Raw genomic sequence first — 12,935 nt, forward strand, 5'->3', positions numbered from 1 at the left:
ATGGTGTGGCGAAGGCTCAAGAAAGGTTTCCCACAGCATTAATCGTCAATATCTGCTAATACAAATGGGAAACGATTGTGTTGGTGTAGTTCTGGAGCGGTATCCCCAAAATTGATGTGGCTTTACAACCACTCTTCAGTACACCCCATACTTTTCATATGTCCCTAAATTAAAAGAAGCTCCTTGTAAAGTCCCTCTTCAGAGCAGTAGTGCTGTGATAGAAGTCCATCCCCCTAAACATTCACTTGTCTTAATCACTGTTGGTCTTTAGAAATAAAGTAAGCACTAGGTGTTCACAATAGTACTTTGAATATATATTATTGTTTACTGGTTCACCACTTCTATTTTGTGATAATTTGCTTTTGCGTTTGTTTGTGATTTACCTGGGTAGACGTGTGGAAAGTGGCAAGGTCTATAAAAGTAAAACATTTAGTTGCAAGCCGGAAAAGGAAATCAAAAAGACTGGCTAGCCAATAAAGGTAAACAACAACTACAAGATCTGAAACAAAAAAGCAACATTCAACACATAAGATGAAACCCAATCTTACTTTATTTACACATTTTAGTAGCCATTTACAAATATTCATTTTTTGGATCACAGGACTTCTCTGATGTGAGCACTATAGAAAGCAGCACTTTTAGTTATATACCATATTGCTCTATTTTGAAGTAGATCATGTATTTGTCTATGCATTCTTTTTTAATACACTTGGCGGTAAATTCAGAGTAAAACAGTAAAGATTTAAAAGAACCTGCAATCTGAGAAGATATCAGATTGAGACATATTGGCCATCCATTATCCTACATTAGTTAGTAAATATGTCATCCTCTTTCGAATATTGAAAGTTAAACCTTTATTGCAGGTTACATCTTTTTCAGATAACAGTTTGGCAATTCTCCTGAGAAGCTGATGTGTTCATCCATTATCCGACATTACAGTTTGTAAATATATCATCCTGTTTCGAATGTTGAAGGCTAAACCTTTATTGCATGTTACATCTTTTTCAGACAACAGTTTGGCAGTTCTCCAGAGGAGCTGATGTGTCCACACCCTGTCTCGGAACAAGCAAGTGACGAGGGGACCCTCTTGGATCAGCTTTATATGGCTCTAAGGACCTTTGATGGCCTTGAAGAAATTGATAGAGCTCTTGGAATACCAGAACTTGTCAGCCAGGTACATTTTGGAATGGATTTTAGCAATTGATGTGAGGCATACAACGTTCCTGACAAAAAAAACTTTCTGTAATGCAAGCTACAAAAGAAATCCAGAACTGAGCGCAAATGCAGACTGCAGACAGCCTAAAGTGCTCCGAGAGGCAGATGTGCTATTCACATCCTGGTGACATAGTATAATAAAAAAAATTGCCAAAGCCAATCAATCTCTCCTTTAGGCTTTGCCGTTGTTTTTTGCTGACAGAAAGAAAAAAACAAAAGGTTGTGGCAAAAACCACTGGCAAAAAAATCCAGAACAATGTTGTATAACCCACGCTTGTGTCATGATGATTCGGCAGCCCTCTGCGTAATGCCATATACATGAATGTATCATAAGGTATAGACCATTTGTTTTAGGTTCAGCTAGACAGCTGTGCGCTGTCTCTTCGAGACCTGCTGTAATCTGTGTGTGGTCTTGAAGTCCATCCCCTTTCTTGCCATTGCTTTTCATTTGTCTGTCAGTGTCCTTACAAATCCCCGCTTGCTGGTAGTCAGTCCTGCCTCTTTATCCCTCCTTTCTCTCTTCTGTTCCTCCCACAGAGCAGGATCTTTGTACTGTCTCATTCCGCTATGGTTCTTTATCTGTTCTTTGGGGAACTATTTTTTTCTTGGTTTACTGCTCTAACTGCATGTCTGTGTTTAGCCTCAGCGCCCTAGCTGCTTATATTCAAATATAGCATTCTTCCTCCCTCCTCTTCTTAATGCCACAGTTGTTACTGCTGCCTTTTTTTACTGCTGCCTCCCCCACCATGACTCCCGATCATTGCTTGTTTTAACCTGCAGCCTGCACATTTGTATTTGAATGATCCTCTCCCTCTGCCACTGTTTTCTTACAGCTTTATTTAAAATGTTCCTTTTGTTTGGTTTTCGTTAACCTTGTGCGCAATGTTTTTTATGGCTTTCGAGTCTTGGCGGGAGGCTCAACATCATGTGATTCTAAGGAAATCACTTAATCTTCCCTTGCCCTGTGAAAGCTTATGATCGAGGCATGTGAGCTGTAGATCACATACTTTGCATAGCCTGCCATCTAGTGTTGGATCCGGATGTTTGCACTTTATTTTTCTTCGAAGAAGTCTTTTCCAGTCACGAGGTAGGTGACTCCTCCTTTCGGTGATAGTGCGCATGGGCATCGATTGTTTTTTTCCGCCATCGGGTTTGGATGTGAATTGCGGCGCTTCGGTTCATCTCCGTTTCTTGGGTTCTCCTCGACGCGCAAACCACTACCCTCAATGGTATTGTTCTCAATCGCGTTTCCCATTCTCTGCTTATCGTTTCGAGTTAAAGTCTTCGGTCTGAAGATTCGTGGAGGGCCGTTAGGCCTACTCGCATCGGGGTCGCTAGCAGTCGATGGAACGGACTCCATTCAAATTCTGTTTCCGCGCAACGACTTGCATGAATTATGCAATCTGTCTATCCCCGGAACACGATGAACAAGACTGCGATGCGTGACGATCGTTTCGATCCAAGAAGACACTCCATGACCGTCGGGCTAGACGTCGCGAAATGCACCAACAAAGCCGCTCCGCAACAGGCCTCTTCAGTGAAGATTTTGACTAGGAAAAATTCCACGCACAGGGAGCCGAAGAAGAGGGGGAACCCATCTCCGTATCAGAAGCCGACTCAGACATGGAAGAACAAGAGCAATTGACCCCCCTATCCCAACATTTGTCAAAGTAAAAGGCTCCAGTCCTTCCTCTGCCCTCGGGCCAAGGTCAGCACCGAGAAAAGGTTTTGTACGGCTCGGCACCGAAACACAAATCAAAGCCTCCGGCTTGGGATCGAGTCTGCCACATGTCGATGCCGAACTGAAATCCTCGGCATCGAAATCGAAGCACGTCGTTGTGGCCATTCCCTCGCTACAGAACAGTAAACCTTCAAAGCCCAAACTTTCGACGCCGAAAAGTACGGCCCCAAAGGGAAAAAGACTGTTCCATCCAAAGAACCTCGTTTTCTATGTTTTGCCTGCAAACACGGATCCTAAACAAAAAGAACTGGTTATCCATCCAGATACTGGAGACATTCATGTGAAACTGCCAGAGAAAAGGAAAATGGGCTTACAAGAGGACTACCGCATTCCTTTAAAATGCAAGAATGTGGGTACTAACCCTTCTCCTCCTCCCATTACACCTCCTTCACCCACTGACCCAAATTTGCTCATCACACCCACAAATTCCCCACAACCTCAATCACCTGATACACAAGATGAAGGGAATGGGGATTAAGATGGGCCACAGGACACTAATGACCCCTGGGAGGACTATAATACAGATCTGATCACAGACAACGATCCAAATCTATACCCTTCCAAACCCTCACCACCCGATGACAACTTAGGATATATAGAGCTACTTAATAGGGCTGCTTAATACCAATGGGGTGGAATTACATAAACAGGCTCTTGAAGAGGATTTTCTATTTGAGACCTTAAGTTCCTCTCAGAGAACAACACAGACACTATCTATGCTTAAGGGAATGCTTAAACATACTGACGAGATTTTTAAATACTCTGTGTGCGGGCAAGAATTATCACGCCCATAATTGAGAAAAAGTACAAGGCAGCACCTACTGACCCCACTTACATCAGGGGTCAACTTCTATTAGACTCCCTTGAGGTCTCCAACGCTCACAAAAGAGCAAACTACAGGAGATGCCCCTCCTGATAAGGAGTCTAAATTAATTGATGCATTGGGCAAAAGAATAGCATTGCAAGCAGCCTATCACTGTCAAATTGCAAATGCACAAGCTCTCTTAGCTTGCTACGACAGAGCTCATTATGTTGAGCAAGAAAAATTTAATGCAGTTTTTACCAGACGAGCACAAAGCCAATGACCTAATTCAGGAGGGGAAATTAATCACCAATACTTCTATTAGGTGCGCCTTAGACGCAGCAGCCCGCGCAGTCAACACCAGTGTGTTGCTACGCAGACATGCTTAGCTCAAAATTTCGTGGTTCAAACCCAAGGTCCAAGCCTCTATTCTGAACCAACCCTTTGATAAAGAGCACCTATACGGCCCTACAGTGGACACTTCTTTAGAGAAGATGAAGAAAGATACAGAGGTCGTGAAATCAATGGGGGTTTTGCAACTCCCTTCCAATCGGTGATGCTTTTGTCGCTCCTTTTACAGGAGTGGCTCCAAAAATACTTCATCAGAGAATCCCTCCGCCTCTTACAAGGGCGATAATCAATCGTCCCCGTCAAGTGGTTACTTTAGAGGACGATTTAGAGGGAACAACAGAAAGGGAGGAGGCAGAGGCAATTCAACACACATTTCCCCTGCAAACACCAAACAGTGACTTCCTTCCTCTACCCCTGATCATTCCACTCCTTTCGGGGGACGTCTCTCCCAATTTCTACCTGTCTGGAATACAATCACCTCAGACAGATGGGTTTTACAAATTATCTCATATGGTTATTGCCTGGAACTTACAGAGACTCCCCCAAACATTCCTCTAAGATCACACACAATATCACAAGAACATCTCAACCTTCTCAAACAAGAAGTTCTCTCTGTTACAAAAAGGAGCGATAGAACCAGTCCCATTATAATATCATGGGGCAGGTGTATACTCCCTATACTTCTTAATTCCCAAAAGAAAACAGCTCTCTCAGACCTATACTGGACCTCCGAGACCTGAATCTATACATCCAATCGGATCACTTTCTTATGGTGACACTCCAACAAGTACTCCCGCTCCTTCAGCAAGGCGACTTTTTGTCAACTTTAGATTTAAAGGACGCCTACTTCCACATGCCGATACACCCCGCTCACCACAAATACGTCAGGTTTGTGGTAGGAGGGCAACATTACCAATTCAAAGTACTCCCATTCCGAGTCACTACTGCTCTCAGGGTTTTCATCAAATGCCTGGCAGTAGTCGCAGCTCATCTACGAAGATAACACATTCACGTGTTCCCATACTTAGACGACTGGCTCAAAACCAGGCTCGCAAGCAAACCGTCTACGACATACTCACAAAACATTGCAGCTGCTCCCAATCTTGGATTCTCAGTGAATCTGTCCAAGTCCCATCTCCAACCCTCCAACACGCAAACGTACCTGGGAGCCACTCTAGAGACACAAAAAAGCTCTGACCTATCCCAATCCAGCCAGAATCCGCAACATTCAAACTCTACTTTCCCAAGTTCCAACCTCAACACTCATTGCCAGCTCTAGTGTTCATGCAGTTACTAGGCATGATGGCGACTTGCATCCCAATAGTCTCTTATGCAAGTCTTCAAATGCATTCCCTGCAGGAATGCTTAGCACGTCAGTGGAATCCTTCTCAGGGTCAGTTATCAGATCTATTGTTGGTGGACGGCCACACTCATCGCTCTCTGCAGTGGTGGAATTCACAAAACCTTTCCAAAGGGCGGCCCTTCATCAACCCAGTTCCACAGACAGTGCTAACAGCAGACGGTTAACTCACTGGTTTGGGAGCTCATCTCCAAACTCGCATAATTCAGGGCATGTGAAGCCTGCATCAAAAGTAGCTTCACATAAATCATCTAGAGCTTCTAGCGATATTTCTAGCGCTCAAAGCCTTTCAAATTTATCTGGTACGCAAAGCTGTCCTGATACGCACAGACAACATGACATCATTGTATTACATACAGAAACGGGGGAGACAGACTCTCTCCAACTGTCATAATTAGCCCAGACCATCTGGAGGTGGGCCATACGTCACAGAATGTATTTCATCGCAGAACACCTTCCAGGAGTAGACAATCAAATTGCAGATCTGCTCAGCAGACGGAGCCAACAGATCAAAGAGTGGGAACTCCACCCTAGAGTTCTACTCCCGTTCTTTCAGATATGGGGTTTCCCAAGCTTCGCCTCCAGGTATGCACACCCATTGTCCATAAGCCATGCACTGTGGATGAATTGGTCAGGGATATCTGCCGGCGCTTTTCCGCCTCTCCCATTCATTCCACTAGTGATTCGGAAGCTCAGGCTGGCCTCCCTGACACTAATCATAGTTGCTCCCACATGGGCCCGTCAACCATGGTTCACCACTCTGTTGGGAGTTCTCAGTAGTATCACCAAAAACTACATCTTACACCCAATCTCCTCACGCAGATCCATGGAGAGATAAGACATCCAGATCCCAGTCATCTCAACCTTGCGATCTGGCACCTGAAGTCATAGAGTTTGCCTATCTCAATCTTCCGCCAGACGTTATGAACATTATCAAAGAGGCTAGACATCCTACTAGAAGGGCTTGTTATGCAGCAAATAACAATCAAATCAACCCACTTGATTCTTCTGTTCAAAACATCAGCTGCTATTTACTGCATCTACAGCGTTCAAATGTAGCGTGCACATCCATATGCTTACATCTTGCTGAAATAGCTGCATACCTTCAAAATAGACATCTGTCTCTCTTCAGAGTGCCTGTTATTAAACATTTATGGAAGGACTCGAAAGAGTCAATCCTCCAAGACTTCCACCTGCCCCAGTGTGGAATCTCAATATTGTCCTCACCAGACTGATGGGTCCGCCCTTTGAGCCATTGCACAAATGTGAGCTGCAATTTCTCACATGGAAAGTCGCTTTTCTCATAGCTATTACATCACTGAGGAGAGTAGATGAGCTTCAGGCAATAACCATACAGTAACCATTTTTACAAGTACCCCAAAACAAAGTGGTTCTTCGGACTAATCCTACATTTTTACCCAAGGTGATTTCTACCTTCCATATCAACCAATCTGTTGAGTTGCCTGTGTTCGTCCCTCAACCAAATTATGTGGCAGAATGTGCTCTACATACCTTAGACGTTAAAAGAGCATTACTCTACTACATAGAAAGGACAAAACCTTTCCTTAACACGAAACAATTCTTTGTGGCTTTTGCTCCACCTCATAAAGACAATCCCATCTCAAAATCAGGTATTGCACGGTGGATAGTCAAATGCATTCAGACATGCTATGCAAAAGCTAAAAGAACATTAACAATTCCCCCTAAAGCGCACTCCACTCACAAACTAAGGGCTTCTATGGCTTTCTTAGGAAACATCCCCATAGATGACATCTGAAAAGCTACAGCATGGCCTACACCTCACACATTCACAAAAACACTATTGTGTAGATGTGTTAGCAATACATTAAGCTAGTGTTAGCCAGGCAGTTTTAAGTACACTCTTTCAAACCACAGCAACAGCTACAGGTTAGCTACTGCTTTGGGAGATTACTGCTATATATTCTATGCAAAGCATTTGTTCTACAGCTCACATGCCTCGAACGGAAAATGCTACTTACCCAGTATGCATCTGTTATTGGCATGTAGAGCTGTAGATTCACATGCACCCACCTGCCTCCCCGTGTACCTATACCTGTTGCACTGATATCTTACTTGGATACATACACATGGACATCTCTATTCTACTACTCTTACTAACTCCATTACCACCCTCTGCGGGAAAACAATTTAACAGTGGAGTGGATGCCTATGTGCACTATCACCGAAAGGAGGAGTCACCTACCTCGTGAGTGGAAAATACTTCTTTGAAGAAAAACAAAGTGCAAACATCCAGACCCAACACTAGATGGCAGGCTATGCAAAGCATGTGAATCTACAGCTCTTCATGCCAAGAACAGATGCATACTGGGTAAGTAGCATTTTACTTACTTGCATACGCACAGTATTTCCAGAATGGTCCACAAGCTGGGGTCTTCGGAGTTAGCAAATGTATCAAGTTGCAAAGCCGTTGGCTTCTGTTAATTTTATCTAGTGACTCGCTCAGTCAGTCAGTCAAAAATCTTTATTAGGCTAAATATCAGCCATAAAAGAAAACATCATAAAAAGACATTTACATTGAATAATTAAAATATGAACAACAGATAATAATTCCATGACGATCGCAATTTCATTATCAGAATATCAATATTTTAAATAGTAATTCCCACAAATAACGTCTTAAATTTTAAACCGGGGTATAAGTAAATTCATAAAATCATTTACCAACAATGTCCCGTAACCGAACAGCCGAAGAAATAAATCTGTAGATCATTCGACAAGTAAATTCATCTTTTAAAAGCTGGAGGTGATATAATACTGCCTGATCTTTCTAATGATTAAACATTTTAAAAGTGGAATAATAAAAGCACGCCGAGGTATAATGTAAAGTTTACAAAAAACACGAAATGTAAAGTACTCTGAACAGTTTGTCACAAGGGCACTGGTCCAGTTTGGCATCACAAAAAACTTTACGTGGATAAGAGACTAAAAAATGTGAAATGCCAAACCTGAATCTTATGAGATAAAACAATTTGTTGTGACTAAAATGAAAAGAAAGATAGGACTCAATACATTGTGTGCAGACTAACAATGAATGTTCTACAACACTCTTTTTAGCCATCTCTAAGCTTCCTCTAGTAGAATATAAATGCATAAAGATCTCTTTTTAACTTCACTTTTGGTATCCTAGCGATACTAGCTGGATTATAGAAACAATCCACCAACCCCATGGTCTCAAACTGATTCTTTGAATGGCTAAACCAGGGTATTTTTGTCATGCACTCCAGTTTAAGGCAATCTAAAATAATAGCGCGGTTTAGGGCTGGTTCTTCCTTTCCCCAAATAGTGTGCCACAGTAGTATCGGGGCCTGGCTGGATGCGAAAAGACAAAGGAACTAAGCCAAGTTTGCTGTGACAGAGGGTGGCAGCAGTACTTTTAGGAACTGTCAACAAGCGTTTCATAAACATATTCTCGGCTCTTTGTAGGTCCCCTACATTACAAGAACACCAAACTCCACCACCATACAAGGTGACAGCACATGAATGGGCTTTATAGATATTAATAATTGCGTTAATTGGTTTAGAGCCTAACTTTTTAGTAAATCTAAAAATCGCCTCAAGGTTTTGGTAAAAACTACTAGTCCCTGATTCTACTAAATGATGCCACGTGCTTTTCTGATCAAATAGAATTCCCAAATAGGAGAAGGTGGGAACATAAGACAAGTTTTCATTATTTATGAAACAAGATTTTAAAATGGTTGGGGTTTTACCCACCACCATAGTGTGAGATATTCCTACATTAGTCTTAAGGCCAAGGTCATTTATAAAATCATTAAACCTGGTTAGGAGCCTCTGAAACCCCACCCCAGTTCTAGACATTAGGACACAATCATCTGCATAAAGTGATGCAGGTAGCAACCTGCAGCCTATCGTGGGGACGTCCACACTCCCCGCTTTAATATAATTTTTATTGGGGCCGTAAGTTCGCCACCTACTCCATATCGGACTTTCCCTTCACATCTTGATGAATGGCTGCTAAAAAATTAACAATAGATGGTTCAATGACCATATTCAGCATCTTTTCCCACAGCCTTCGTTTCTGCACCCAGCCAAAAGCAGACGTCGGGTCCATGAAACCAAGGTAAAGGGATCCTGACTTGGCTAGTGTATATTTGCTTATGACCAGGTGCAGATTGAGGCATTGTTCTACCATGCCCAGGCCTCTCCTCAAACCATATTGGATATCTGAGAACTTCCCACTGTCAGTACCCAGGTCTCCAACCGCTCTAATATTACCCTGCTCATCAATTTACAGGTACAATCAATTAAGGAGATGGGCCAATAATATTTAGGATCAGACCTGTCCTCTTTTTAAAAAATAGGGACTATCATCACGGGTCTCCATGAGTCAGGAGGACCCTGGGCTGCATAACAACTTAAAATGTATGTTAACAGTGGTAGCCATAGTGGTGGATTCGCTAAAAACGGGTCCACTGGGATGCCTTCGGGGCCTGAGGCCTTGTTCTTTACAGTATGATTTAAAGCCCTTTCTACCTCATCTACTGTCGGGTGTGCCAAAGCTAATGCCCCATGATTAAAATTACAATTGGAGTGTGGCTCACTATCAGTGTTATATAAACCAAAAAAATGTTCTACCCAGATTTCAGGCATAATTGTGACGTCAATGTTACTATTATTGGAGCTATTAAATTAATCCTGATTAACAGTTTGCCAGAATAGTCTAGAATCTCTACTCTGGCAAGCTAAGTGGAGTTGTTCCAAGCTTCTTGTCTTATGTGTAATTTACGTCTCCCTGACGCCTGTTTATATTCAAAACGTGACTGTTTTACCTCCAATTTATCTCGAGCTTTTTCTTCAGTCTTGATTAATTTATTATGTGAGTGTGTCCAGTCACTATTAAACTACTTTTTTTTCGCTCCGAGGTCTTATTTTGTGTTTACCAGTTAAGGCGGCATTAATGGTTTCAGTTATTGCCGCGAAGAATGTTAGCATGGATGAAGGATTTATGCTATCTTTCAGGCAATCTAGGACTTCTCATATTCGATATTAGGATCTGCTGGAAGACAAAATCAGGATTTATGGTAGACCATTTTTACAATAGCCCCTTATTTTTGACATAAGTTATTGGACATGATTTGGTAGGTATAGTGTGTGGTCATCAGCTTGAATCTCCAATTCCAGTGATAATGGGTAGTGGTCACTAAAACAAACCTTATGTATAGTGAAAATCACAGATTGAGGTGTAAAATAGTCAGATAAAGTAATAAAATCAATTAAGGTCCATTGGCCTCTCCCAACATATGAGAGTAATTCCATACCATTCAATTGGGTAAGATCCAATGTAAGGAAAAGAGAACATTTAGACAAGGATTTAAAATGTTCCCACCGGGGTTATGATAAAAATGACAACCGCCATCTCTACCCCCATCTACTAAATGGCATGCAGACAATTTTGATAGGGGGCATAATTTGCAATTAGTCGCCCCCCCCATAATACTATAAAATCCATATTTATCTCCGGTTTGTGTCTGCACAATGAATTGTCTAATTCTTGAGCAATGTTGGTAATCTTTTTCAAACTTATGTTTATTAGCATTTGATATATACTTCGTAGCGGTACAGCATATGAGGCGACAAAGCAGTCATACAAAGTATAAATTTTGAATTGTGCTGAGGTTGAGCCTTGACATATAGCATGAACCTAGACTGATATTTGTGAAGTACATATAGTAACAGGTACAGTTTTGAAAATTGTAAAGGTACTAGGTCATCTATAAAAGGAACACTTACATGCACAGCCCGTCTTTCCTTTGCAACAGGTTTGAAACATCCTTCCAACCGAGAAAGGTACCCTTTAACTAAAAACCCACCCCCTCCCTACAAACAATTTAAGTGGTGGTGTTGACAGGTTCGCAATGTAGCCTGTAGTCTAATCTATGTGTGAGGTATTAGAACTGAAAGAGGTGCAAATCTCGAAGAGAGGGCGGACACAATGCCAATGGTAAGCCCCGTCTGAGGTAGGTGACTAGTGCCTGCCTGGATCCACTGCCTGGATGACGTCCTTCCAGTAACTCCTTCAGTTGGCAAAGCCACATATTGCATGCAGGAGTGCTCCCTTGCCATCTCCGCCTCTCCAGTACTTAATGATCTGTTCCCAATGATTGCTTGCTGGTGTGATATACCATATGCGGGGGAATTTTGATAGCCTTTATAGACTTGGGCTTTCTGGACTTTTGCATTATTGTGACCCTTTGGTCGACAAAAAAGTAGACTTCACGTTCTTCCTCCCATTTATTATGGAATCCAGCCCTCTCATCCATCCTTGCTTCCAGTTGCAGCTAGTATATTCTAGAAATGTTGTGTTTGCCATCAGATGCTGTTGCAGAAGTTTTCATTTATTGTAAGGAGCCTTACCACTGATATTTTTATATGGGGTTGTAGTACCCAATGTGTATCCCATGCACAGTGTCACTGAAACCAAGCTATACCTGGCTGATGATCTCGAAATATGGCAAAACTGGTTCTAGGTTGCTTGTGTTCTGATTCAGGGAGGAGCTGGTCTGGCAGTTTTTGCTGGACTGTTCCCATTGGGAGTATGGTCAAGACTGATATGCATAAGACTAGGTCCAAACTGAGGTGAAATGGTGTGCAAAATAGTGATGAACTGGGATGCGGCTGAGTGATTACCAGTGGCTGAGTAATTCAAACATTCCACCCATCCCCTTTTTGTATACTTTGAGTATTGTATGGGTACTGGCAGAGGTGCGGGCAGGAGATGTCAGGTATATAGTAGACCCACGAGAAGGAAAAGAACGAGTGGAGCTGGATGATATTACAAGGGGCCAGCTACAGGTCTCCATACAGATTTAGGTACGAGTGCTCAGGATGCAGTGTGAGGCACCTGTTAATGCACTGTTTTTCGGGCCGTGATTGCATACAGGGAAAGTGACAAGAGCGGTCTGGGGGAAGGGCCAGTATGCCAATTAAGATGAAGGCAATTACCCCATAGTTGGGGAAATATCCTTACAGGTCAGTGGCAGCAAAAGATTTACACATACCAGATCATGGGCTGCGGGTGCAGCCCTAAGCCGACAAATTGAAGTTGGCAAAGGGCATGGAAGGTGTAGTGCAGGCTAAACTAAGGAGGAGATCCAGGTGGGAAGGATGGTAGGTCCATTCTGCAGTTTTCCTTTGCCCAACCTCATGAAACCCCACTTTGGATAGTACTTAAGAAGACAGGAGATTTCAGTCTGGTGCACCACTTGCCTGGGAGTTTGGGGGGGAAGGAATGATTTCATTGACAAGCAGGATTAGTTGTTAACTACACAGACCTGAACAAGGAGGTGGCAATGGTGTGGAACTGTGGGAAGGGAGCGGAGATGGGAAAGACCAACATCCGATCTGCTTTCCGGCTTTTGCCAGTTCACCCTTCAGACTTCTTGCTTTGAAAGCAGTTTGGGGCCAAT

The 12,935-nt window shown here is 42.7% G+C and overlaps 1 protein-coding gene across 8 annotated transcripts in view; it reads left to right on the plus strand.

The window, feature by feature from the left end:
* The window catches only part of NCOA2 (nuclear receptor coactivator 2), a 1,201,189-nt gene that overhangs the window by 912,307 nt on the left and 275,947 nt on the right, over positions 1 to 12,935 (plus strand). For all 8 annotated transcript variants that reach the window (XM_085605462.1, XM_085605466.1, XM_085605468.1 and 5 more), the window contains one exon: positions 1,009 to 1,174. In XM_085605462.1, the coding sequence (XP_085461588.1) occupies positions 1,009 to 1,174 (166 nt within the window). The remainder of the gene's footprint in view (positions 1 to 1,008; positions 1,175 to 12,935) is intronic.

This window comes from Triturus cristatus, chromosome 5_1 (genome assembly GCF_964204655.1).
Source record: "Triturus cristatus chromosome 5_1, aTriCri1.1, whole genome shotgun sequence".
In the NCBI taxonomy this organism is placed as follows: domain Eukaryota; kingdom Metazoa; phylum Chordata; class Amphibia; order Caudata; family Salamandridae; genus Triturus; species Triturus cristatus.